This window comes from Calidris pugnax, unplaced genomic scaffold (assembly GCF_001431845.1).
Source record: "Calidris pugnax isolate Ruff unplaced genomic scaffold, ASM143184v1 scaffold178, whole genome shotgun sequence".
NCBI lineage: Eukaryota > Metazoa > Chordata > Aves > Charadriiformes > Scolopacidae > Calidris > Calidris pugnax.
This window is the reverse complement of record NW_015090986.1, coordinates 114,419-140,586: the sequence shown is the minus strand read 5'-3', so window position 1 is coordinate 140,586 and position 26,168 is coordinate 114,419. Positions and strand designations below refer to the sequence as shown.

At 58.0% G+C, this 26,168-nt stretch overlaps 2 protein-coding genes across 2 annotated transcripts; one reads left to right on the top strand and one right to left on the bottom strand.

The window, feature by feature from the left end:
• The first annotated feature begins 1,039 nt into the window (after nt 1-1,039).
• Nucleotides 1,040-19,516, top strand: CA9 (carbonic anhydrase IX). Its single transcript, XM_014953864.1, has 12 exons — nt 1,040-1,252; nt 9,666-9,695; nt 10,910-11,080; nt 13,296-13,438; nt 14,411-14,503; nt 14,783-14,849; nt 15,416-15,573; nt 15,690-15,831; nt 18,654-18,677; nt 18,828-18,857; nt 19,001-19,094; nt 19,250-19,516. Exons 1-12 carry the CDS (start codon nt 1,117-1,119, stop codon nt 19,311-19,313), a joined length of 1,152 nt encoding a protein of 383 aa, XP_014809350.1. The 5' UTR covers nt 1,040-1,116; the 3' UTR covers nt 19,314-19,516.
• A 679-nt stretch (nt 19,517-20,195) lies between these two features.
• Nucleotides 20,196-26,077, bottom strand: APH1A (aph-1 homolog A, gamma secretase subunit). The gene is made up of 7 exons (XM_014953863.1): nt 25,886-26,077; nt 23,984-24,154; nt 22,479-22,552; nt 22,197-22,319; nt 21,732-21,859; nt 21,339-21,462; nt 20,196-21,086 (listed from the first exon to the last, which is right to left on the bottom strand). Exons 1-7 carry the CDS (start codon nt 25,996-25,998, stop codon nt 21,049-21,051), a joined length of 771 nt encoding a protein of 256 aa, XP_014809349.1. The 5' UTR covers nt 25,999-26,077; the 3' UTR covers nt 20,196-21,048.
• Nucleotides 26,078-26,168: the final 91 nt, after the last annotated feature.

Genomic DNA, 26,168 nt, shown 5'->3' with positions numbered 1-26,168 from the left:
ACACCCACTGCTGGGGGTTCCCAACCCCACCACTGAGGAGAGGGGACACCCATGACTGAGGGGTCTCTTGAACCAATAATGAGGAGAGGGGACACCATGACTGGGGGGTCCCTTGACTCACCACTGAGGAGAGGGGACACCCATGGGTAAGGGCTACCAACCCCAACACTGAGGAGAGGGGACACCTACCACTGGAGGGTCCTAACCCCAACACTGAGAAGAGGGGACACTGATGCCTGAGGGGTCCCTCTTGCATTGCTGAGGAGAGGGGACACCGGCTGCTGAGACGTCCTTCACCCACTGCTGAGGAGAGGGGACGCTGACCTCTGAGGGGTCCCTTGCCCACCACTGAGGAGAGGAGACACCCATGGGTGAGGGGTTCCTCTCACATTGCTGAGGAACACCAAACCCATTGCTGAGAAGAGGTGACACCCACCACTGAAGCCTCCCAAGCCCAATGCTGAGGAGAGGCGGCACACATGGCTGAAGGGTTCCTCAACCCACCACTGAGCAGAGGGGACGCCCACCGCTGAGTGGTCCCAGCCCCAACACTAAGGAGAGGGGACACCCACCACTGAGGTGTCCTTCACCCATCGCTGAGGAGAGGGGACACCCACCACTGAGGGGTCCTTCACCCATCGCTGAGGAGAGGGGACACCCACCACTGAGGGGTCCTTCACCCGTCGCTGAGGAGAGGGGACACCCACCACTGAGGGGTCCTTCACCCGTCGCTGAGGAGAGGGGACACCCACCACTGAGGGGTCCTTCACCCGTCGCTGAGGAGAGGGGACACCCACCACTGAGGGGTCCGAGGATCTGACCGCATTCCCCGCCCCTGACACAGGGGTCCCGGGCTCTTGCCGGCGGGGGGCTAGGGTAGGGTAAGAGGGGGGTAACCCCGGGGGGTGGGTTGCAGGTTCGAGTCCCGTGTCGGGAAGCTCACCTGGCCGGGCCGGGCCGGGCCGGGCGGCGGCAGACTTTGCCTCCAGCCTCTATAAAAGGTAACGGCGGCGTGAGTCAGAGCCGCCGCCTCCTCCCCGCCCGCTCTCACGTACGCGCGGCCGGGCGGGCAGGCACGGAGCCGCCGGCCGTCCCGCACCCGCGCACTTGCCGGAGATGAGCCGCGCCGCGCTGCGGGTCTCCCGCCTCCTCCTCCTCCTCCTCCTCCTCTTTTCGACCGACTTGGGCCGCGCCGGTACCGAGCACGACCAGGAACACGACGACGAGGATAGCCCGCACTCCCCGGAGAAAGGTGAGCAGGGGGGTGTGCGGGGGGCACCCCGGTGTGCACCGGGAGCCCCGATGCGTGGGGTACCCCGCTGCTGGGTTTGGGGTCCCCGATGCGTGGGGTACCCCGCTGCTGGGTTTGGGGTCCCTGATGCAGGGGGCACCCTGATACACGGGGCACCCCAGTACTGAGTTGGGGATCCCCTGATGCACGGGGCACCCTGATGCATGGGGTCCCCCTCCCCCCCTTGCTAGGTTTGGGATCCTTGGTGTATGGGGCACCTGGATGCATGGGGTGCTGGATTTGGGATGCCTAATGCCTCGGGGGTGTTTGCCCCCCAATGCTGGGGGGCTCCCCTCTTGCTTGGTTTTTTGGTGGAGGGGGTGGCTACTCTGCCGCCTCCTGCAGCCCTGTTAGGGTTCCCAGTGTTCTCCAATGTGGGGTGTCCTTGGAGGGCTGTAGCCCCCCAGCATCACCCAGCCGAGGAAGCTGCCTCCTCCCAGCACGTCCCTGCCTTTGTCCCTGCTCCCGCCAACTCCTGTGCAGCCCGACCCCTGCCCAGGGGCTGGGGGCCTCCGCCTCGCACGCAGCCCATTTCCCTCCCTAAGCCCCTGTCCCACCAGATCCGGGGGGGTTCACAGCTGGTGGCAAAGGGGCAGTCAGGGCTATGCATCAAGCAGTGCCTTGCCATGCCCATGCGGAGGGTCCAGTCCAGGACCCCGGTGTGGCGGGACGGTGGCTGTTCCCCTTTGTCCTGCAGCATGGCCTCTCCCCAGCGGGGTCTGCTGTGCCTGGCCCTGCATCCACGTTCTCCCCCGACAGCCCAGTGAGGATAGGATCCAGCGCCGTTGTGGTGTTGGTGGTGATCTGCCCCACGGCTTGTGATGGGAAATGGGGGATGTGCCTGAACTCAGGGCCGGATGGTGTTGTCTGCACCCCCCCTCACTCCAAGAGCCATCTCGCTGGCGGCGTGGGGGCTTTCAGGTTTCAGAGTCGCTGTTTCAGGGGGAAAGTCCTGGGTCTTTGGTCTTGGTCCCTTTTCTGACTGGGGTCTGTGACGCTGCCAGTGCTCAGCAGGGATTTTGGGGCAGTGCCATGCGTTTGCTCGCGTGGGGCTGAGCGCTGCGCTGGGACGTTCCTGTCCCTGGGTACGCTCCTCGTCCCAGCACTGCCGGCGGGTTCATTTCCCAGGCTCAGCCTCATAGCGTGTCCTTGGTTTTGCCTCTGGTAAAGGAGCTGCCCTGACCTGTGCCGGGACAGCGGCCCTGTGGTAGGGACCAGCAATAGTCTGGTGCCAGGAGCTGCTTTTGTTATTGCAATGAATCACATTTCTTACTAAAGCCGCTCTCTTGCCGGGCTGAGCACTGGACAGAGATGGGGACGCAGATGGTCCTTGCCACAGAGATGAAGTAACCCAGGCCACAGGGTGGGAGGGAGTCAGGCATCCAGCATACTGGTGTGGTGTGCTGGCAGCAAGCGCCTGGGCACAGCGTGGGGTTTGGGGTGGGTGGGAGAAGGGGATGGAGATGGGAAGAGGAGGTGAAGGGTGGGAGGTAGCAGGGTGGTAGGTAGGGACCAGGCAGCCCAGCCCATGCTATAGCGGTGTTAGAGACTGAAGATCTGGCTGGAGTCCCGTGAGGGAGCAGGTCTCGGCTGGGACACACCAAGGCTCTTGCCAGGCGCTGGAAGCTGCGTGTCTCAGCACCTCTGCCAGGCAATGTGCTGCCTCCCTCTTCCTCGAGGCTTGAACACGAGGCAGGGCTGGTGGCCACCCAACCCTGGGCACTCAGCGCAAGCTGGCGGTTGTCACTGTGGCTTTGCCATGGGGTTGCTCTCTGAGGAGTCTCTGGCTTGCCCGAAGACCCGAGTCCTGTATTATGGGTGTCCTGGGAAATCGTAACTCCCGTTACCACTACAGCCTGTTTCTTCTCTCCCTCCTATTCAGACCTGCCCTGCTGTCCATGTCCTCTTCTTGCTCTTTCCCCGATGCCCTTTTCCACTAGCTGAGTCCATTTCTTTTACTTAAAACTTCTTCTCATTCCCCAGCTCAGAGCACTGACCTGTCCCCTGGGATTTCCCTGTTTTTTCCCCCTTCTGCTGGGATGGCCCTTTTTCTGCAGCACTCTGTGGTTGTTTCCTTTTACCCCTGGCACTTGCTGGGGCAGTTGAGTTCCACTCAAACCCCATGCCCCTCTCAGGAGCAGCTGACCCAGTCGTGGGTCCCGCAGCCTGAACAGTCCTCCCCCAGGAGCACAAAGAACAATCCCTGCGGCGACCTGTGCTGCCAGTCGCAGATTAAAGGCTGATCCCAAAAGCTTGCAGTGGGTCAGAGTTTATAAACACAAAGGGGCTTTAATGCAGCCAGGCTGGGGAGGGATCAGTGGCCCCATGGGCAGCTCGTGGGGTGGTGTTCTGGGCTGAAAGGACATGGGTGCTGCATGGGGTGTGTCTCCAGATGGAGAAACCAGGGCTGTGCTGGCGGAGGTAGGGCTGGGATGGCACAGCTCTCCTGGAGAGAGAGAGAGAGAAGCTCCTCACAGGGCTTGGCAGAAGGATGCTCGGGTTGTGCACCCTGCTGCCCAGGCCCTGTGCCTGTGCCATGCTTGCTACAGGCTGACTGTGGGCAGGGTGAGCACAGTGGCACAGTGCAGGTACCGTGATCACGTTGCTGCTTTCAAGGGACATAGTGCTTGGATGCGTTTTGTAGGCTGGGACCTGGCTGCTGTGGCTGGTTCCTGCATTTCTGTGTGTCCTGTTAACTCCTGGCTTACCAGGAATAGCACCCTGCTTTCCTTCTTCTCTGAGCCATGAGCAGGAATAGCCCCTGCTTTCCTTCTTCTCTGAGCCATGAGCTCCACTGGTCCCCCCACAGCCTGGGAATGATCTGCAAACAGGGGATTCTTCCTAGGGGGACACAGCAAGGTGGTCCTGCCCTGGCATCCCCTGCGAACCAGCCTCATCCCACAGGGCTTTGACCCAGGTCTGGCCAGGAATGGGTCCCAGGGGAGGCAGGAGGCTCTGGCAGGATCTCAGTGCTCCCTGTGACAGAGCACAGAGCATTGTGTGCCCAGCTGGTAAGAGAGGTAGAAGCCCTGCCCACCATGCCCAAGCCATCAGACTTCTGCTGGAGTTCAAAGCGAGGAGGCAGCACTGATGGCCACACTGTGAACAGCACAGGCGTTTCGGTGTTGTCTGGTGCCCTGCAGCAGCTTCAGGCTGTGTACCCCCTAAAACCCGAAAAGCTGAGGATGGAGGGAGCAGACATGTAGGGCAGACCCTCTGATCTCCCTCCTTGCTTCAGTGCAGATGATCCTGAGTCCCTTGGGCGCCTGGTCTGTCCCAATGTCCTCGTGGTGAGGTCTCCGGCGAGCAGCCCCGCTGCTTCGGTGTGGGGCTCCTCACCCTGCTGGAAGCTGCTCCTACCCTTCCTGCCGGGCTGCGGGACATGCGGAGCAGCACGCTGGTAATGGCAGCGTCTGCCTGAGCTCGGCAGGAAAGTGTTGTTGGACGGTGTTGGATGTCAAGGAGGGGAAAGGAGCCAGGATCCCAAAAATGGGAGGGCCGAGAGGGAATGAGCAACAGGGGGAAGAAAGCCTGTAGGAAGGAGCGAGTGAAAGGGGGGAAACTCCCCCGGGTCGCAGGCTGCGGGGGGATGGGGGGGTGGCTTTTAGTGCTCAGCCCAGCCGGAGGGGCTCTGCATGGCTGAACACGGAGGCTTTCTCGCCTGCAACGTCAGGCAGCTCCTGGTGATGCCCTGCTACGTTTTCCTGCTGGCAGCCCTGCAAGGAGCCCTCTTCTTGCACGTTATCTCCCACTGCGCTCATCGCAGCCTCCAGGCTGTTCCCCCTTACATGTTTTGGAAGTGCTTTTCAGTCCCTGCCGGGTCTGTGGGTGCTGGGAGGTAGGGCAGGGCATGCAGAGAGCTGCAGCAACCGCTGCCGAGGTGCAGCCACGTCTGTTGTGGTGAGCGGCAGCAGTTCAGCAGAAAGGAGACCTGGCACCCTGTGGCTTTCTGAGGGAGAAGACGTGCTCCGGCGGGGAGCGTGGGAGGCAGGGTGAAATTATGCAAATAGACATTTGGGCAGGGCAGTGGGTTAATGTTCATGGCAAAGGGCTGCGAGATTGCGAATGCCCCCGCGTGGAAGGGACTGGAGTATTGCAGGGCTCCTCCGAGCCACGCTGAGGTCAGGGCAGATGCTGAGAGCCTGACCTGGCGCCCAGGCTGGTCTCACCTTGATGCTCTCTTGCAGCACCTGGTGTTTGTGCCAAGGGGACCCAAGCCTGCACAGATAGGCTGGCGAGATGCCTCCCCCAAGTGGGTGGCCTGGCTGCACCATGGCTGTGTCTGGATCCATAGGATGGGAAAAGACACTGGGGTGGCTCCAGTGAGTGGATAAGTGCTCATGGGTCCCCTTGGTTCTGATGCCAGGAGACCCCCAGGGAAGGCTCCTTTATTGGGGTGGATCGGACCAGCTCCTGGGTGAAGCTACAGCCTTTGGGGTGTTGAAAGCTGCTGAACTGAGGCAGCAGAAGACTGCCAGGAGGGTCCAGAGCACCTTTGGCTCTCAACAGAAGGGCGCGGGGGGACATGGGAGCCTGGGGTGGGTGGCCCACTGCTGACGCAGCAGGGCAGGTGCCAGCACGGTGCTATTGCTCAACCCACGATGCGATGTTTGAGTTGCTCCTCTGTCAAGGCAGAGTCCCTGGAGGGGAGCAGAAAGCGGGGTGCTGGGGCGGGCTGTGCCGGTTGAGGCATGTGCAGCAAGCCAAGGCACTGTGTGTCAGTGCTGGGCTGCTGTGCCTTACCCGTGCCAGGATAGCCCCAACGTGAGTGCCCATCAGGTTGTCTCCCCATGCTGATCAGCACCCGTGTACTGCCTAGGAAGGAGCCAACACGGTCCTCATGTATGATCCATGACCGCCTCCTTATAGACCCTTCCAGTCCCTAAAGGGAGCCTACAGGAGAGATGAGGAAGGACTCTTTATCAGGGAGTAGAGAGATAGGACCGAATGCCCCCGCGTGGAAGGGACTGGAGTATTGCAGGGCTCCTCCGAGCCACGCTGAGGTCAGGGCAGATGCTGAGAGCCTGACCTGGCGCCCAGGCTGGTCTCACCTTGATGCTCTCTTGCAGCACCTGGTGTTTGTGCCAAGGGGACCCAAGCCTGCACAGATAGGCTGGCGAGATGCCTCCCCCAAGTGGGTGGCCTGGCTGCACCATGGCTGTGTCTGGATCCATAGGATGGGAAAAGACACTGGGGTGGCTCCAGTGAGTGGATAAGTGCTCATGGGTCCCCTTGGTTCTGATGCCAGGAGACCCCCAGGGAAGGCTCCTTTATTGGGGTGGATCGGACCAGCTCCTGGGTGAAGCTACAGCCTTTGGGGTGTTGAAAGCTGCTGAACTGAGGCAGCAGAAGACTGCCAGGAGGGTCCAGAGCACCTTTGGCTCTCAACAGAAGGGCGCGGGGGGACATGGGAGCCTGGGGTGGGTGGCCCACTGCTGACGCAGCAGGGCAGGTGCCAGCACGGTGCTATTGCTCAACCCACGATGCGATGTTTGAGTTGCTCCTCTGTCAAGGCAGAGTCCCTGGAGGGGAGCAGAAAGCGGGGTGCTGGGGCGGGCTGTGCCGGTTGAGGCATGTGCAGCAAGCCAAGGCACTGTGTGTCAGTGCTGGGCTGCTGTGCCTTACCCGTGCCAGGATAGCCCCAACGTGAGTGCCCATCAGGTTGTCTCCCCATGCTGATCAGCACCCGTGTACTGCCTAGGAAGGAGCCAACACGGTCCTCATGTATGATCCATGACCGCCTCCTTATAGACCCTTCCAGTCCCTAAAGGGAGCCTACAGGAGAGATGAGGAAGGACTCTTTATCAGGGAGTAGAGAGATAGGACAAAGGATAATGATTTTAAACTGAAAGAGGGGAGATTTACATTAGGTATCAGGAAGAAATTCTTTACTGTGAGAGTGCTGAGGCACTGGAATGGGTTGCCCAGAGAAGGTGTGGATGCTCATCCCTGGAGATGTTCCAGGCCAGGCTGGATGGGTCTTTGAGCAACCTGGTCTGGTGGGAGGTGTCCCTGCCCAAGGCAGGAGGGTTGGAACTCGATGATCTTAAAGGTCCTTTCCAGCTCTAACCATTCTATAATTCTATGATAGAGACAGATGGGGCAGGGGAGTGGGGACAGAGTGGGGAGAGGAAGATATGGGATGTTTCTAGAGGAGGGTTGGCGTACCCTGGATTTTAGTGCATAATTGGTGTCCAGGAGGTGTGAGCAAGGTAGGCAGGATGAATCTCAGCTTGCTGCGGCACAGCTAGGTGCATTCCAGGGCAATGCCATGCAAGTGGGCATGGAGAAGGGTCTGTAACCTGTCCTGGGGCAAACATGTTCCAACCTGATGCAGGCAGCTGTGGCTTGCCCAGCCCTCCACTTACTGGCCCTTCTCTATATGCCTTTGGTAGTACCCCGTGCCTGGACAGGTGGCTCCCGAGCATCGCTCTTGAGCGTCAGAAGCACTGCAGGGATGAGTCACCAGAGATGCTGGAGGGAGCACCAAGGGCTGATCCTATCTTTGCACCTCCTGATGCCCTGAAGCACCCTCCAGCCCTTCCCAGCCAGGTTTTGCCAGGGCCACTAGCTATCCAGGGCCGCAGCTGCATCGAAGGCCCCCAGCATCATCCGTGCCGGGACCCTCACTGAGATGAGGGCAGGATCCTGCTGGGCTTGGGGCCTCACATGGGACATCTGGGCCTGGGAAAGAGAGCCTTTTCCTTTCTCACCCCTGAGCTGGAATCTGCTCCTAATAATAGTAAGCGGCTGTCGATAGCTGTTGTCAGCGGCAGGGACGTGGACCAAAGCAGTGCCTGCTGAGCCACTCCTGCATCCCAGCCAGGCTGGTGGGCATTTGGCCCCACCAAGGGACAAAGATGATATCGGGGCTGAACTGCACATATTGAAGGCTCCTTCATGTCCTTGAACCCTGAGGAGCTTATGGAAGTGAGTGTGGATGCTCCCCATTGCAGCTGGGTGCATGCTCCTCTTCGCTCCACAAGCTTGTCCCAACATGGCCCCCTCTGCTCCTGCCCTCATGGGGTGGGATGTGCCAACAGCCTGGTGAGCGTGCTAGTAAGGACAAATCAGAGGAGGATCCCTTGAATAAAGGAGACTATTATAAAGTATTATAAATACCTGTCGTGCCAGTCAGGACATGGACATGATCCTTACAGGCCGTGTTCCTCTGCTTGAGGCAAATCCAAGTCCTGCTGGAACTGGGTGCATGTGGAAGGGCTGGTGATAGCCAAAGTGTTTGGTCAGGGCCATGTGAGATGAAGATCTGGGGCACCTCTAATGCCAGCTCCAGGGATGTGCTGGAATCCCAGGCTTGTGCCAGCAGCTCTAGAGGAGCTGATGGTGCAAGAACTGGTATGTGGAGCACTGCCATATCCTCAGGACCTGCCACGGGAGGGCTTTGCTCCTTCCAGGTCTGTGTGCTGGGGACACTCCCAGCCGTGGGAGGCTCAGGGCACACCAGGGCACATCCTGCCCTACTGTGGCCACTGTGGGCCCCGTGGGTGATATGCAGAGGGGCATGCAGAGGTCCTGGCACAGGCTCCCCCGTCCCTTCCTCTTGCGTTTCCCAGGGAAAGGATTTGTGCGTGGTAAGACCCTTATGCAGCTCTGCATGGGAATTTGGGTGGTCAGGTGAGTTGGGGCAGGGGGCTGCTGGGATGGGAGCAGGGTGTTTGGTCTGGCACATTTTCCTGTGGCAGGTCGACCCCCATGGTAGGGACACTTGCTGTTGAGGAAGACATGGCTTTGGTGCTCGTTTGCTTCCCTTCCCTTGCTGCGAGTCCTGGGGCTGCTTTTCCCTGAGTGTCTGTGCAGTGCGATGCTGCTCGCTGCCCAAATCCTTCATGGTGTGGGAGCTGCTCCTCCTCACACCTCCTCCAGTGCTTCAGCATCGCAGGAGTGCCACCAGGAGAGCCACATCTCTGGCTGATCTTGCTTGAAGAGCCTGATCAGCGAAGCTGCAGACCTGCCTCCTTAAGTGCTTTGCCTTGGGACAGTGGGAGGTTTTGGCTGCTCCAGAGTAGCTGCTGGTACAGCTGCTCGGTGACGGAAGCCAATATCTGTAATTTTTCCATTATAAGGATGATAACAAAGCGTCAAGCCCTGGGATTTTCCCTCTGGGCGACGCATGCAGGAGACCTGGCCCTGCTCAGAGGAGGCAGTGTCCTTCAGGAGCATCCCCCTCGCCAAGGCAGGGGGAGGAGCGGGGAAGGAGAAGGCAATGGGAGCCCTGTTGAAGGCAATGGTAGCCCAGAGACCTGCTGGCGGGGCTGGGAGCGCTGCCTCGCAGAGGTGTGTTTGCTGCCAACCTTTCCCTTCCATTCATGTGGTTGTGTTTCTTTTTTTTTTCTCTCTCTTTTTTTTCCTCAAGGTCCTGGCCACAGTCACTGGAGCTATGAAGGTAAATACCCTGCAGTTACTCCTGCTTTTTTCCTACCACCCAGCAGACCCTGGGCCTGAGCCAGCTGTGGTTAATGATTACAGGGCTCCTGTGCGCACTCCCTGGGTCACCCTTCCCTCCTGCCTGACCCTGCTACCTGGGCACGGATGGGCTGAGGAGACAGGGGTTGCTCTGATTTCATCAGGAAGCAGCACCTCCACCAGGGGTTTCCCCAGCTCCCTGGGTGTGGGGGGATGCCCCTCGGGGCAGGGCTCCTCCCTGGACAGGACCTACCCTGATCCTGTGCCAAGCAGGGAAGCAGGCTAGGCTCTCCAGGCTGGACTTCCAGCCCATGTTGGGACTTTGACCTGCCCAGGGATTAGCTGGTGTCCTCACCTCTGTCACCCTCCCTCCCCATTCTGCCTGCCCCTGCCCTCCCATCATGGCTTAGGGGGCTTCTCCACAGCACCTGTGATGGGCATTGCTGCAGCACTAGCACAAAGAGATTTCTTCCTGCCATGATGGTGGGACAGGCCATGGCACCATCACTCCACTTGGGACCAGGAGTTGGCTTGGACCTGCTAATGCACAGCTCCATCTTTATGGGGGTCCTGCACTGGCCCAAGATGTGCTGGAAGAAGCCCCCTGTAGCACAAGGAGGGTTTTCTGGGGTATCAGCCATGCTTATCCCAGTTACGCACTAGGGAGAGCTGCAGCTTAAGCTGCCACCCCACCCCTGCAAGCTGGCCCTCTGCAGGACCATACTGGTGTAGTTAACAGCCAGGAACCCGTCAGACCGGTGTCTGTGGGCTCCTGGGATCCCAGCAGTATCATGGTACCTTGCTCAAGTTGCAGAGCAGGCGAAGTGGTGGGTCGGCACCTGCCAGAGGCCAGGCTGTGCAAGGCAACGAGCGTGTGATGAGCTGCAGAGCAGCGGCTCCCCGGCTTGCCAAGTCCACTTGTAAATGATCTTCTCGCGCTCTTCCCAAACACCCCCAAAATAGACTTTCCTGGCAGCTCACCATGCTCCGAGACCTTTCCTGGTACAGCTGCATGCAGTCACATGGTGGCACAGAGCTGCTCCCAGGCTAACTTGCTGGAAACTAACCTTACATGCATGGCTTACTCCCTGGCCAGTGCCTGTCCCCCTCCCCACCACCCACCAAACCAACTTTCTGGCGGGCTCCTTGCTTGGGTGGTCTCACTGGCAGTCCCTCCCTTCTTCCTCCTACCAGACCAGGACTACTGGGGTCAGGACTACCCGGACTGCGCAGGCAACACGCAGTCACCCGTCAACATCGACACGGCCAAGACCATCTTCAGCCCCCAGCTGCGACCGATCCAGCTGTCTGGCTACAGCCTGCCAGCCAGTGACAGGCTCATGCTAAAGAATAACGGGCACACAGGTGGGTGCAAAGGCACAGGCAGGGGCTGGAGCACAAGCAGAGCCCCTCCTGGCAGGACCAGGCTTCTCTGACACCCTTCCCCTGGGCTCTGGGAAGGGGGTTCTTTTGCAGGCTGCAGTTCTGTTGCCTTCAGCGCCGAAAGGGAAGCATTGGGATGTTGAGCCTTTACAGGTCCGTATACTTTCCTGTCTGGAGGGGAGAAACCAGGAGGTGGAGAACATACCACTTACTGCTTTGGGGAGCTGGCTCCAGGAAACTTAAATTTCCCTTAAAAATGTGTCCCTGGTATTTGTGATGGAGGTTTGCAGCCACCGTTTCCTCCCCTCCATTTCACTTTCAAAGGACTAGGCAGTCTCTGATGTGAATTAGCCTTTCAAGGTACCTACCTCTCAGTCTTTTAGGACACAACACTGGCCAGCTTCTTTAAGTCTGTCATTCAGGATGCTATCTTAAGATCTTAGGAAATGTTAATACATCTTTTGTTTCCCTTCTCCAACTTCATAATGTTTTTTAGAAAGCCTGGACACAACTTACTCACATTATTGTAGTAGCAGTCTCACCATCCCAGATATGCAGGAAAACCACATCTCCTTCCCGCTCACCACCCCACAGCTGGGGATGGCGGGTCCTGGTTGCTACCAGCTTTTTCTGGGAGCAAGCTGAGAGTCTTGTGCACGCTGGCGTCTGCCAGTCCCCGAGCCAAGAAAAGGTGGTGGAGAGAGGGGCTTAAAAACTCTCAGACGGTGCGATAAGGCACCTCCTTGCCCTGGCAGCTATCGAGATGGAGCTGACCTGTGTATACTGCAAACTCGACAGGTCGGACTCGCTGTGCATGGTCAGATCAGCTGCGCCGTGCGTGCCTGGAGCTTTATATTATGGCCTCCTGCCCTGGCGTGCCTGCAGAGTTAAACCAGTTGAGCTCAGTAGTTGCTATTTTAGACACCCTGGTATCTGGTGTTGCTTGGTGTTTAGAAAAGCAGTCAGAGCATTTTCATTGGGGTGAGGTGGGGGGAGGGAAGTAGTTTCTCACATGCTTATAAAATCCCTTTTTTTTTTTTTTTTTCTGGCTTCTACCGCTCTGCTTTATGAAAAGCCATAAATAAATAAAAGGTTGCAAGTCCAGTAAGATATTTGTATGGTTATTCCTTTTCCTGGTATAAATTTTATGTGCTGTATAAGCTTTTTCAAGAGCTAGAAAATGACTCAGGTAGCCAGCAGAATGAATGCAATGATTTAGCTACACAAAAGAAATGTAAAAGCAGATAAATTCCCAAGGAGGGGGTATTGTCCCACTTCCTGTATTTGAGTTTGTATCTCTGAAGCCAGTGGCAGGGAACAGGGGAGAGGATGAATGACTCATCACAGCCCTGTTATGTGGTTAAACCCTGAACTTGTGCCCTAGCTTGGTGATATGATTAAGGGGTATTTCACCTATTAAAAAAAGGAGGAAGGAAACAAGTTGATACTAAAAAGGAGGAAAAGGTGCTTAGAAGGGTAGGCAGCCTTTCTCGGGGTCCAGGGATGCTTCTGATATTTTTGTTGCCCATCCACGTAGCTGAGCTTTTAGATTGGCCACGCTGCTGCTCGAGTCCAAGGTAGGTGGCTAAACCACATTAAAGTAAAAGGCAAAACCAAGCACGTATTTATCGTACCCAAAGAGGCAAAGTTTTAGCTCTAAATTCTTTCAAAAGATTTAATGCCTCTGTGCCACCAGCTCTAGTGCTGTCAGACGCTCACAGGCTGCTTTATTTGAGAGGTCCCAGCTCGCCAAGCGCTGCAGCTCTCTCTGTCCAAGTGCCCTGCTCTCGTAGGTATTCACCACTCTGCCAACATCTTCCTCCATGAATTTTGTCCACCGTCACTTTATATTATTCTCACTTACTGAATAAATTGTTGGATAACATTTGTCTTGGAGCTGGCCCCTGGGAGTCTCTGCAGATGGGCTCTTCACTTTCCAGCATTTTCATAGCAGCTATTTTTGAAGCTGATGTATTTCCTGGGGCGTCCTACCACCTGAAGTTGAAAGCTGAACTGTGATGCATTGGTGCAGCTCTGGGTATTGATACCTGCCCATAGCCTCATGAAAGATGGAAAGCAAGTTTCTTTGTTGTGGCCAATATCCACAAGCCCAGGGTGACTCTTTCTCCTCTGCCTACCTGTGGGATGGACTGGGCTTCGTGTGTTACTGGCCGACCTCTCTCTTCTGCCTCTGCAGTTGTCCTTGAGCTGCCCCAGTCTCTGGCCATCACCGGCGGCTATGCCCAGCAGTACCGAGCCGTGCAGCTGCATCTGCACTGGGGCTCCTCGTCGGGACCCGGCTCAGAGCACACCATCAATGGGCACCGCTTTCCTGCAGAGGTGAGGAGCCCTCCTGGTGGTGGGGACATCCTTTCCTCTCCCACTGCTGGGCCGGGGAGGTGCTGGAGCGCTGTCTTGCTCCTAGCCCTTGTTGTCCCTGGATGGATGCTGTGTCCCCTGGCCAGGATCCCTGCTCCTGGGCAGCAGAGCTCAGTGTAGGAGTCTACTGAGCCAGACTCATGGTGCAGAGGCGAGGAGGAGATGGCCCTCCATGATGCTCTGCCCGCAGGTGGGCTGGGGCTGGCGCCCTGTGAGCGGTGCAGCGCGTCCCCACGCTGCAGCCCGGTCCTGGGCTGATGGAGCCAGAGCTGTGGTGGTCCCCGAGCTGGGGGAGCCAGCTCGCCAGGCGACCGTGAGCAGCCTGCTTTGGGAGCTGCAGGGACTGTTTACTCTGTACACACTGTCCTCCCGCTCTGCCAGCTCCTGTCTGGTTTGATCCCTCCATCTCTAGCTGCTGGCCTCAAACTGAGCCCGGCTCTGCTGTGCAACCCCCCCCGGGTACACAAGGGCAGAGTGCTGGTTTGCTGTCCCCTGGCCAGGGAGGTTCCTGTGAGCAGATCTTCACACTTGCTGCTTTGCAGCAACACATGTCTTATTCCCACCAGCATACTCCCCTCCTAGGAGGGGTGCTCCTCACAGCTGCATGTCTCTCTCAGTCCTGTGGGGGTGAGCACCTCCTGGAGGTGCCCATAGAATCATAGAATCATTGAGGTTGGAAGAGACCCTTGGGATCATCAAGTCCAACCATCTACCCTACTCTACAAAGTCTTCCCCTACACCATATCCCTCAGTACCGCATCTAAATGTCCCTTAAACACATCCAGGGATGGTGACTCAACCACCTCCCTGGGCAGCCTATTCCAATGCCCTATCACTCTTTCAGTGAAAAATTCCTTCCTAATGTTCAATCTAAACCTACCCTGTTGGAGCTTGAAGCCGTTCCTACATTGGAATTGCATGCTTCCCTTCCAGATCCACGTGGTCCACTACAACACCAAGTATAACAGCTTTAATGAGGCAATGGTCCACCCAGATGGCCTGGCTGTACTGGGAGCCTTCCTGGAGGTAAGTCCCATATGTCAGCCCTGGGCGAGGAGGAGTGGGACTGGGGTGGGAAGAGTCAGCCACAGTTTTGGGGTCTGCAACTTTTCCTGGGGAGAAGGGGAGAAAGAGGGCAGTCCAGAGGATGCCCTGTTTAGGGCATCCAGCCCTGTTAGGATGAAGGTGTCACTGGAATAGTGTGCCTCTCATGGGGACCAATACTTCCCTGCTGGCACTGCCATCACCGACCAGTGTCTGTTCGGCCCCTGCCTTTGTCATTACTTTGGGATCTCTGTGTTGCAGGTTGGGCCGAGGGAGAACCCATACTACCAGGAAATACTTGAGCATCTGTCCAAGATCCAAAAAGAAGGTAAGCCCCTGTCTCATCTAGAACTTGTCTCAGGGGCTGCAGCCCATCAGAGAAACCTCCTGCACGGCAGAGAGAGACTGCAGCAGACGTTTGCCCTGTATTTATGTGAGAAGGGGAGCATTGCAGAGCTCGCACAGCAACAGCTCCCCAAGGTGCCCTCTGCTCACACGTGCTTTTCCCTGCCTCCAGGGCAAAACCGCTGCTCTTTCTCCAGCACACCAGTGGCAGCAAAGTGCAAAATGCAGTGCCAGGCTGCCCATGATCTCCATGTTGGTCCTGTCTGTTGTCCTTCAAGGGTTTGTCCAATCTCACTCCCATCATGGTGTTTCTTCATAGAATCATAGAATCATTCAGGTTGGAAAAGACCCTTGGGATCATCGAGTCCAACCATCAACCGCACTCTACAAAGTTCTCCCCTACACCATGTCCCCCAACACCACATCTAAACAACTCTTAAACGCATTCAGGGACAGTGACTCAACCACCTCCCTGGGCAGCCTATTCCAGTGTCCAACCACTTTTTCTGTGAAGATTTTTTTTTCCTAATGTCCAGTCTCTTCTCGCAGATGGGGGAGTCTTGGTGCCCGGATTCAACATCGCAGGTCTGCTGCCGGCCAACCTGAAACTCTACTTCCACTACAACGGCTCGCTGACCACCCCTCCCTGCTTCCAGTCAGTCAAGTGGACGGTCTTCAACCAGACTGTGCTGCTCTCTCATAACCAGGTCCGTCAGGGCAATGAACTCCTTGCTGGGTCTTGTCCCTGCAGGCGTGCACCATCCTTGCCCATCCCCTGAAGGCAGGATGCCCCCCAGTTCTGCTCACACCTCTCACCTTACAGATGTTAACGCTGGTGACGAGCCTGAGGAGTGGTGACAGCAAGCCTCTGCAGAACAATTACCGGATGGCGCAGGCCCTGCACAGGCGACGGGTGCTGGCGAGCTTCCAGACCACCCTCCTTTCGGAGAAGCACCTGCCTTCTGGTAAGACGTGCGTGAGCGTGCTGGGGCCACACCTGGATGCAGGGATGGGGCGAGGAGCAGGAGTCAAGGCTTCACCTCTCTTACGCAGCGTTCGCATGCCATAGCCCTGCCTGGCAGGTGACTTACAGCAGCCTCTGGCCTTGGCGTCCTGCTTCCCAGCGTTTCTGTGCTTGTCTGACCTTGTTTGGGAAGATCGGTTTCTAGGGTGGGGAAGATCTATTTTACCCTTGGTCTTGCAAAAAGAACAGGGATGAGACTAGGGGATGTATGTATGGCCAAGGGCAAACAGCCAGGATCCCAGCTAGCTTCTTCATCCCTAAAAGTAACAGCTCAATTTGGCAGGAGCTGCAGCAAGCACCCCACCGCGGGAAGGGCAGTGCAGGTGTCCCCTCCTGAAGACATCCTGGCCATGCAGCCATCCTGGCCAGGTGCACAGTCCCCCTGCCCCACACATCCCCATCTGCCTGTCCTCAGTTCGTCCTCGAAGGCCTTTCTTGCCTTGGTGGTTTCCAGTGATGAGTAGGAATTCCTGTTAATCCTCAGGTGTGACTATCGCTCTGCATCGCTGAATTCTTGCCCGTTGCTGCTCTCTGAGGTCACTGAGTTTTTTCTGCCCAACATCCTGTTCCTTTTCTGTTCTGATGACATTTCCTACACCTTGTCTCAAGGTGACTAACAGAAAACAGCACATGGTCCCAGGCCCTTGGGCAATGCCCCAGTAACCACACACGGCTGTGCAAGGCACTTCCCTTCACCGTCCCACCTGCAGCCAATTCACTAATGGCTCCAGGCTTTTAATCACCATGGTCTTCAGCCTGGCCCACAGTTTCCCATGTGGCACTGCATCAAATGCTCCACTGAAGTCGGCAGAGATAAAATCTACCACATTTTCTTTGTCTAGAATATCAGTTATCAAAGAAGGATATCAGGTTAGGCTGGCATGCTCTATCTTTGGTAAACCTGTTAGATACTTTATCATATTTTCCATTTACCTCCAAGCCTTTCTTTTATCACTTTCTTGCAGAAGTTGTTCCAAAGCCTCCAGCCGCTGTGGCTGGGACGAGGGGGGAGTTACACAGCTCACCTTTCTTACTTTCATTATTTGCTATTTATATCCAACAACCCCCACCTTAACAAAGCCACAAAGCTCTTGTTCCTGGAGTGCCAGGATCATGTCCCAGTACTCCCAGATGAGGTTATTGATCCCCTGCCTTGCGTGCATGAGGTTATTGGGGTTTTCTCCCCACATCACAGAATCATAGAATCAGAGAATGGTTTGGTTTGGAAGGGACCTTAAAGATCATTGAGTTCCAAGCCCCCTGCCACGGTCAGGGACACCTCCCACCAGACCAAAGCCTGGTCATGAAGTCATGCTGGTAACTGCCTGCTTTAGCCCTGGGGCTGCGAGATGGAGTGCTCGCTTGGCTTGCAGCTGCACCTCCTGCGCCCACGCTTGCTGATCTTTCCTCAGTCACCCCCCGGTTTGGGAGAGCCCCTCCTGCCCCCCGGCTGCTGGGAGAAGGCGGTGGCTTCCCCGTGGTGGCCAGGCAGCTGGATAGGGCCCGCAGATAGTGCCACTCTGTGCACCATACTCGAGCAGTGTACAGATGATAATGCGGCCGTTTGCCCAGCGTGGCACCGTCGCTTTTAAATATTTGCCCAGCACGGCCCCCGCCCAGCTTGTAGGGCCACCGAGCCATCCCTGCCCCACATCCCTGCCAGCAGCAGCCGGCTTGCCTTTTTTCTGGGGAGCTGCTCACCACCTGGCTGCAGGCAGCTGCCTGTGGGGGTGACCCCGTGCCCCTCTCTGGGGTCTCCAGCAGGGTTTGGTGCAGCCATGGGGTGCTGCAGGGCTCAGTGCTCTGCTTGCCTGCTGCCAGAGCCATGGGAGAGTTTCTGGCTGGGTTCAGCAAAGCTTTTGTGTTCAAAGACCCCTGAAGACCTGCAGGCTTGATGCATCCCTCCCCGGGCAGAGAGAAAGCTCATGATGTTCAACAAGGGCAGGTTTAGGGTGCTGTACCTGGGGAGGAATAACCCCCTGCACCAGTACAGGTTGGGGGCTGACCTGCTGGAGAGCACCTCTGAGGAGAAAGACCTGGGAGTCCTGGTAGACAACAGGATGACCATGAGCCAGCAATGTGCCCTTCTGGCCAAGAAGGCCAATGGCATCCTGGGATGCATCAAGAAGAGCGTGACCAGCAGGTTGAGGGAGGTCGTCCTGCCCCTCTACTCTGCCCTGGTGAAGCCCCATCTGGAGCACTGTGTCCAGTTCTGGGCTTCCCAGTTCAAGAAGGACAGGGAACTGCTGGAGACAGTACAGCAAAGGGCCACAAAGATGATGAAGGGCCTTGGAGCATCACTCTTACAAGGAGAGGCTGAGGGACTTGGGTCTTTTTAGTCCGGAGAAGAGAAGGCTGAGGGGGGATCTGATCAATGCCTATAAATAGTCAAAGGGTGGGTGTCAAGAGGATGGGGCTGGTCTTTTTTCAGTGGTGCCCAGGGATAGGACAAGAGGTAATGGGCTCAAACTTGAACATGGGGAAGTTCTATCTAGACATGAGGGGGAAGTTCTATCTAGACATGAGGGGGAACTTCTTTAACTCAAGGGTGGCAGAGAATTGGAACAGGCTGCCCAGAGAGGCGGTCGAGTCTCTGTCTCTAGAGACATTCAAAACCTGCCTAGATGCCAAACTGTACAACCTGCTTTGGGGGGGAGGAGGGGGGGGGACGGACACATGGGCTAGAGGATGTCCATAGGTCCATTCCAACCCCTGTCTGTGAAACACCTCGGGCAACCTCTGACTGCCCTGTCTCTCTTTCAGATGGCGACGGTTCAGCAGGAGGAGGTAAGTGAGGGGTTGGCTGAAGGAAGGGGATGTTGCTGCAGGGGGTGTACCTGCCTGGGCAGGGGGTGCTGGCAGCCCTGGTGGGTTTGCAGGGCTGCCCTAGCACCCGCGTGGCTGGCTCTCATCTTTTCATCTTTGTCCCCTTTTCAGAAAGACACTCCAGCTCTTCATTTCACGCAGGTAAGCATGATCAGCTGAGGCTGCCCCTCTTCGTGTCCCCTCTGCCCTCAGGCTACCAGCTTGCTCCTGCCTTGCCCCATCTCCCTTGGCTGGTAGCCACAGGGACCTGTCCCCAGTGTAACATGCTCGTGCTTGGCTTGCAGGGGATGTGCTGGCCGTGCTCTTCGGGGTGCTCTTTGCCATCACGGCGCTGGCCTTCCTGCTGTACATCTACAAGCATCGCAGCCAGAACGCACGGTGAGCAGTGGGGAGCTGCAGGAGGAGAGACCCTAGAGGGTAGCATGGGTCAGGGGCAGGAGAAGGGGGGTTAAGGGTGGTCTCTTGGGCAGGAAGATGGGTTAGCAGGGCCCCCCTGCCTGCTCTAACACTACCCCTCTTTTCTCCCCGCCCAGGCTGGACTCACCGACCAAGTCCAAGGTCATCTACACGGCAGCCACCACCGAGAACACTGCCTGAGCCCCACACCTCTGCGGGGGTCCCAGGCCTGCCACCCCACCTCCCCTCACTCCCACCCCACGCCGAGGGAGGGCCAGCACTCCAGCATCCCTCGGCTGTATAAGCTGCCCACATGGACTGTTTGACAGGGGATATTTTTGTTATAAAAAAATGTAAAAATGTACTGTCAGGAAAAAAAAAAAAAAAAAGTAAAAGCCTCCCATGGTGCCAGCCCTCTCTGCTGTCCTTGTGCAAAGCTGTGGGGTGGGAAAGGTCACTGGTGGAGTGGGACCCACCGTGAAGAGGTGTGTGTGGGGACCTTTTCCTGATGGGCAGAGACAGCATCAGCCTCTGTGCCCTGGGCAGAGCTCCAGAGCAAGCAGCACAGGGCTCCTTGCACAGCCCAGCCCTGCCCTCCATCGCTCTAGGACTTCTTCCTCCTCTTATTTGTGCAAAGCATTAGAAAAACATAGCCGTGGTTTAGTAGGGCTGGAGAAAGGCAGAGCTGAAGGTGGCAGAGCCACTGTTTCCTTGCTGCCCAGCCCCCACCCAGCTCCCCTCCAGCTCTACCGTAGCTGGAGTGGTCCCCGATCTGTGGCTGCATCCCACCTTTCCTGGTGAGCCCCAGGGAGCTCTATGGCCACACCAAACCCAAGAGAAACGGGCCAGGTTCCAGAGAGGGGAGGAATCTGCAGGTCTCCAGCTCTCAGCAGCCTCCACCCCAAAGCAGTGAAACTAGAACCCAGCCCCTGTTACCATGGACAAAGCAGGAGCAAGAGCTCCAGGCAAGGCAGGTCTGCAACTGTTAGACCAGTCACAGCAGCACAAAACACAGCCACCACTACTGCAGGGTGCCTGCACCTTCCCCACAAGGGCAGCATCACTGGCCACACACAGCACCGCTCGTCTGTGGTACTTCTTTTTATTGGTATAAAAGCCCATTATGGATAAAACTGCCTTCTCAGCCCTGAGCCCGATGGCAGTTTCTCCCTCCCAGCCCTGTGGCGCAGCATCAGGGCTGGTGCCCGCCTGAAAATCCCCATCCAAGTGCAGAAGAGGTCAATGGTCCACTGGAATGGCCCCTTGAACCCCCTCCCTGAGATGTGCCGGTACCAGCTGCGGGGTTGCATCTCCTCCTGAGGCTTCCACCACCCTCCATGTCCGCTGGGCTCTTTGGGTACCATCTTTTACCCACCCTCCTCCTGTCCAGGGTGCTCTCAGGCCCCTCGGGTCACCCCAGTACCATCCTCCCTGCGCCAGGATTCTGGCTCACTGTGGCTACCGCAGTCCAGCTCCGGGGCTGCAGCTCCCAGGGCAGCGAGGCTGGGCAAATGGCAGAAAAAGTAGCGCCACAGCGGTCAGTTCTTTGCAAAGCTGCTTCCTCCACCCTTCGTTGAGGAGATGATGCACACCCCCCTGGCACCGGCACAAGGGACAGCGCATCTTTTGCGGCGGGGGGAGAAGCAAAGGGTTTCTTTGGGCTCAGGTCTCCAGCAGTCCAAGGTAGCATCCTTCCCAGGCTGGGGCCCCACTCACAGTGGGGTCAGCAAAACTGGGTCCCCCAAAGCTGTTCTCCAGGGGCTCCTAAAAAGGTGTCAGATCAAGCCAGCCCCAGCCACACCAGTCAGCCAGCTGCCACTGGCCGGGGTCCCCCAGTCCAGGAGAGAAGATATTGCAGAGAAGGTGACGGCTGCTCTTGCCGTCAGGATGGAGGGGAGGGTAGGGGTGGCCGGGGACAGGAACATCCCTTGGGGACTCAGGATCCTGGCTGGGGGCTGGCTCCGCTCCGTAGACCTGCAGGAACCAAGAGGAGATGGGGTCAGTTTTCACCAGACTCCTTACCCCATCCACTTCCCCCAGGAGAGGCAACAACCCAACCATAGCCCCGAAAACCAGCTTCTCCTCCAGTCTGGCAGCTGAGGGGATGACCCTCCTTGTTCCATCCCCTGGTACCCAGTACCAGTCCAGCTCCCTACCCCAGTACCAGTCCTGGTAGCCAAAGGGAGCCACAGAGTGCCCCGATGCCCTTTATGGAGCAGGACTTACAGAGCAGGAAGCGCCGCAGGTTCTGAGCAGATCCCCCCGAGAGCAGGTAAGCCCAGGTGGCGGCAGCAGCCATCAGCAGGTAGGAGGGCACCAGGCTGCCCACGTACAGGGGGTTCCAAAACGTCTGGGGAGAGAGGCAGGAGAAAGGAGGAGTGAGTGGGCAGGAGAGGACAGGGATAAACGGGTGGCAGTGTCACCACCTTGACGAGCAGAATGGGATAGGGGACACCAGCCCCAGGGTTCATTTTGTGAAGGGCCAGCTGCAAGTCCCCCAAACCCACCCACGTCGCTAGTGCCAAAGGCTGCCTACCCACCCCTGCACAGCGACCATCAGGCACCATGGCCATCCCCAAATACAAGTCCCAGCACAGAGCTCCTCTCCCAGCTACTCACCGACCCCGAAACGGCGAGGTGCATGACCACCACCGCCGCGATCTCCCACCAGCGCCGGTGCTCGCAGCCGTGGAAGAAGAGGATCCCCCAGAAGGTGTGAAGGAAAATCAGCACCATGGTCATAAAAGCTGTGGGGAGTGGCAGAAGGGTGTCACCAGGGAGCCACCCAGCCCGCAGGCTGAGGGAAGGATGAAGAGGAGCTGGGAAAGGGGAGCAGAGGCACTGCTGGGCTGGACTGGGAGGCAGTGGGTGTGAGAGGGATGGGGGAGAGGAGGAGAGAGGATCACAGGGGATGGAAAGAAGGGTTTGGCACAGAGTTAAGTGGCAGGGGACCACAGAGGGCTCAGATGCGTAGGAGGGGCAATTCAGGGGTGCAGCACAGAGCAAGGGGGCTGTGCCCAGTCGCCCAGGTCTGCTGCCTCTGTGGTGGGGCAGAGACATGGGTGAAGGTTGCTGGTTGCTCACCTGAGGTCAGGAAGTAGAGCTGTGAATCCCCATGGATGCCCACAGTGCCGGGCCCTAACGAGTCTGCCAGAAGATTGATCATGGAGAAAGCGCCGCTCATGAGCCCGAAGCCCACACCAGCCACTGCAGGGACAGGGACACTGTCAGGCCCTGAGCCATCCAGGCACCTCCTTAACCACCTTCAGTGTGAGGAACCTCCTTTTCCCCCAGTTTCATGCCCAGCCCTGCCCGGGCTTGCCCCTGGCCCCGCAGTCAAGGTGCCCCACTCTGCACAGCACTCACCATACGCCATTTGCTGGATGGAAATGGGGGAGCAGCCGTCCTCGCTGAGGGCCACCAGCCCTTCGATGGCCTTCCTGTGGGGTGAGAGCATGCTGGAGCCTGGCACAGCCCAGTCACACCCTAGGCAGGGTGCTGGGTTGGAACGGGTGGGTGGGAGCTGGGGTCTCACTCTGCGCCATCCCACCCTCCTAGTAACCTCCCCATCACAAACCACAACACCCAGCATGGAACACAACCTCCCTGAACCCCTAGACAAAGCAGGAATGTGAAAGCCACACAAGAATATTTTCCACAGGTGGACATGAGTGCCAGCGAGCCCCACGGAGAAGGTCTGGGCTGAATGGGACATTGGGTGCAAAGCAAGCAGCACTTCCACAAGGAAAACAGTCCCAGCGCCCGTGTGGGAGGTGCATGCCAGGAGGGCATACCTGATCTCTGCATTTACACTCTTAGAAGATGTTGAAAAAAAATGCAGGGGAGAGCTCAAAGGGCTAGAAAAATTCTTTTAGGGGAAAAACTGGGAGAGGTGGGGTTCATAATTTTTATCAGCTGGAAGTGGGGTGGGTGAGGAGGATGCCAGGCGGCTCCTCAGCCCAGGGAGGGCAGCAGCGCTTCCAGCCGGAGATCCCCGGGGGGAAGGAGCCGCAGTGGTTTGTGTTGGAGGCTGCTCCGTGGAGCTCTGCTACCCTCTGCCTGCCGCAGGGAGCCGTGCGAGCACACCCCCCCCTCCCCCGGCCTTCCCCCAGCCCCGGGAAGGCTGCAGGGTAGGAGGGATGCCGACCCCAGCATCGCCTTCCCTTGCCTGCCTGCCCAGCCCCGGTGCAGCATCCGTCTGTCCATCCGTCTGTCTGAACGCAGCAGGGGGTCAGGCAGCACAACCCCCCCTGCTCCGGGCCGGTGGTGGCAGCAGGGAGGCCCAGAGCTGCTGAGGCTGCACCCAGACTTTGCCCCGGGCTGGCCAGGGCACCCAGCATGGGGCCAGTGGTGATATGCACCCCCCACAGAGACCCCAAACCACCTTCAGGCTGCTCCCGCTCACACAAAACCCTCCCGGAGAAAGGAACAAGGCTTGACAGGAGGCCAGGGCAGATCCCTAACCCTTCTGTCCCACATACAGCAAAGCAGGCGTTTCTGGTGCCTGGCGTCCCCCTGGGCTGCGGGAGCACTGCCAGTGCCAGTCACCAGGGCAGAGAGGATGTCACACGTCCTGCAGCAGCCCAAGCCCACAGCCTGCCTGTCCCGAATTCAGGGAGACGCTACCAGCTACCTCAGCCTCAGGTCCTCCAAACCTTAGGGCTGCTCTGCTCCACCACCTGAGACGCATTCAAGGTCAACCTACTGACACAGGTACCACCCGCGCACTCCCAGTGAGGACCAAGGTGGATTGGTGCCACATTTGGCATCCCCCCCCTGCCAGCCCAGAGAGCTCCCAGATGAAAGCCAGCACCCACCACGGCCAGGAGGACCATCTGGTGTCACTGGAGCAGGGTGGGAGATGCCCTTACCTGAGGAGCTTGTAGTAGAGGAATCGGAAGGCCTCCTGCAGCAGCACAGAGAACATCACCCCAAATATCAAGAGCCCCTTCTGCAACGCCTCATCCCGGGGATCGCTGGCCTTAACCGCGATAAACCAGATGAGGGAGGAGAGCAGCAGCGACACCAGCCAGAAGAAAGCCCTGCGAGAGAGAGCAAGAGCCTGCTGGCACCGGTGCTGCGCCAGGATCCAGTGCTGGTACTGGTGCCAGTGCCATGCCCATGCCCACCGGCACCACGCCTGTACCCCTCTGTGTCAGTACCGGCACTGGTAGCTCTGCCCCAGCCTTGCCCACTCTCTTACCAGTACCAGAGCTGTTCTGGTACCAGTGCTGGGCAGGTGGTGCCCATACTGGTATCGCTGCTGTGCACTCCTCCTCTGCAGAACTGGCACCAGTGCCCCCCTTGTGCCCACACCAGTACTGGTGGCAGGCTCCACCTGTTTCAGCACCAGTACTGGTGATCCTGTCATGACCAGGACCGCCAGTATGACTACTGGTGTCCCTAATGTGCCCATGACTGCACCATTAAAAGAAACAATATTACTGCCTCTGGGAAGCAACAGCATCAGTATGAGTCCTGGTATGGTGCCCGTGTTGTACCCACAATGACACCAGTGCTGATCCCCACGTTGTGCCTCTGCCAGTACCAGTGACATCCCTCTCACACCCATGCTGGTACCAGCACTGGCACTGGCACCCCTGTCACACCCATACTGGTAGCAATACTGGCACTGGTACCAACACCCTTGTCATGCCCATACTGGCACCAGTACTGGCACTTCTACCAGCACCCCGGAACACTCATACTGGTACCAGCACACCTGTCACACCCATACTGGTACCAGTACTGCCACTGGTACCAGCACCCCTTCATTCCCATACTGATACCAGTACTGCCACTGGTACCAGCACCCCTTCACTCCCATACTGGTACCAGTACCAGCACTGGTACCAGCACCTCTTCATTCCCATACTGGTACCAGTACCAGCACTGGTACCAGCACCCCTTCATTCCCATACTGGTACCAGTACTGCCACTGGTACCAGCACCCCTTCATTCCCATACTGGTACCAGTACCAGCACTGGTACCAGAACCCCAGCATGCCCATACTGGTATGAGCACCCCTGTCACACCCATGCTGGTACCAGTACCGCCACTGGTACCACCACCCTTCTCACACCCATACTGGTACCAGTACCGCCACTGGTACCACCACCCTTCTCACACCCATGCTGGTACCAGTACCACCACTGGTACCAGCACTCCCTCACGCCCATACTGGTACCAGTACCGCCACTGGTACCAGCACCTCCCCATTCCCATACCGGTACCAGTACCGGCACTGGTACCAGCACCTCCCCATTTCCATACCAGTACCGGTACTGGCATTGGTACCATCACCTCCCCATTCCCATACCAGTACCAGTACCAGCACTGGTACCAGCACTCCCTCACGCCCATACCGGTACCAGTACCGGCACTGGTACCAGCACCTCCCCATTTCCATACCAGTACCGGTACTGGCATTGGTACCATCACCTCCCCATTCCCATACCAGTACCAGTACCAGCACTGGTACCAGCACTCCCTCACGCCCATACCGGTACCAGTACCGGCACCAGTACCAGCACCTCCCCATTCCCATACCAGTACCAGTACCGCCACTGGTACCAGCACCTCCCCATTCCCATACCAGTACCGGTATCGGTACCAGCACCCCTGTCACATCCATACTGGTACCAGTACCGGCACCGGTACCAGCACCCCCTCACGTCCATGCCGGTACTAAGCACTGCTGCCACACCAGTACCGAGAGGAGTACCAGTACCCACTGTGCGCCCCCCGCCCTCGGTGCCGGTGCGGGACTGACCCGGCGATGAGGATGATGATGCGCAGCGGGTCGCGGGCGATGGTGAACAGGAAGAGGCCGAGTGCCGGCCCGAAGGCGATGAAGGTGCACCCGAAGAAGACGGCGAGCGTCATGGCGGCGGGACGGGGACGCGGGACGGGGACGGGACCCGGCGGCTCGGCCCGGCCCGGCCCCGCTCTCCCTTCCCCCCCCTCCCCCGCCCTTCCGGGACCCACCGACGTCACGCGCCGACTGCGCCGGAAGCGGCGCCATGGGGTGGGGCCGGGGAGGGGGCGGGGCCTGA

Coding starts and splice junctions, on each gene's coding strand:
- CA9 (XM_014953864.1), top strand. CDS start 1,117: ATGAGCCGCGCCGCGCTGCGGGTCTCCCGCCTCCTCCTCCTCCTCCTC. Junction 15,832..18,653: donor GGAGAAGCACCTGCCTTCTG/GTAAGACGTGCG, acceptor TCTCTCTTTCAG/ATGGCGACGGTTCAGCAGGA. Junction 19,095..19,249: donor CATCGCAGCCAGAACGCACG/GTGAGCAGTGGG, acceptor CTCCCCGCCCAG/GCTGGACTCACCGACCAAGT.
- APH1A (XM_014953863.1), bottom strand. CDS start 25,998: ATGACGCTCGCCGTCTTCTTCGGGTGCACCTTCATCGCCTTCGGGCCG. Junction 22,320..22,478: donor CATCCAGCAAATGGCGTATG/GTGAGTGCTGTG, acceptor CTGTCCCTGCAG/TGGCTGGTGTGGGCTTCGGG. Junction 21,087..21,338: donor CCTGCGGCGCTTCCTGCTCT/GTAAGTCCTGCT, acceptor TGGTTCCTGCAG/GTCTACGGAGCGGAGCCAGC.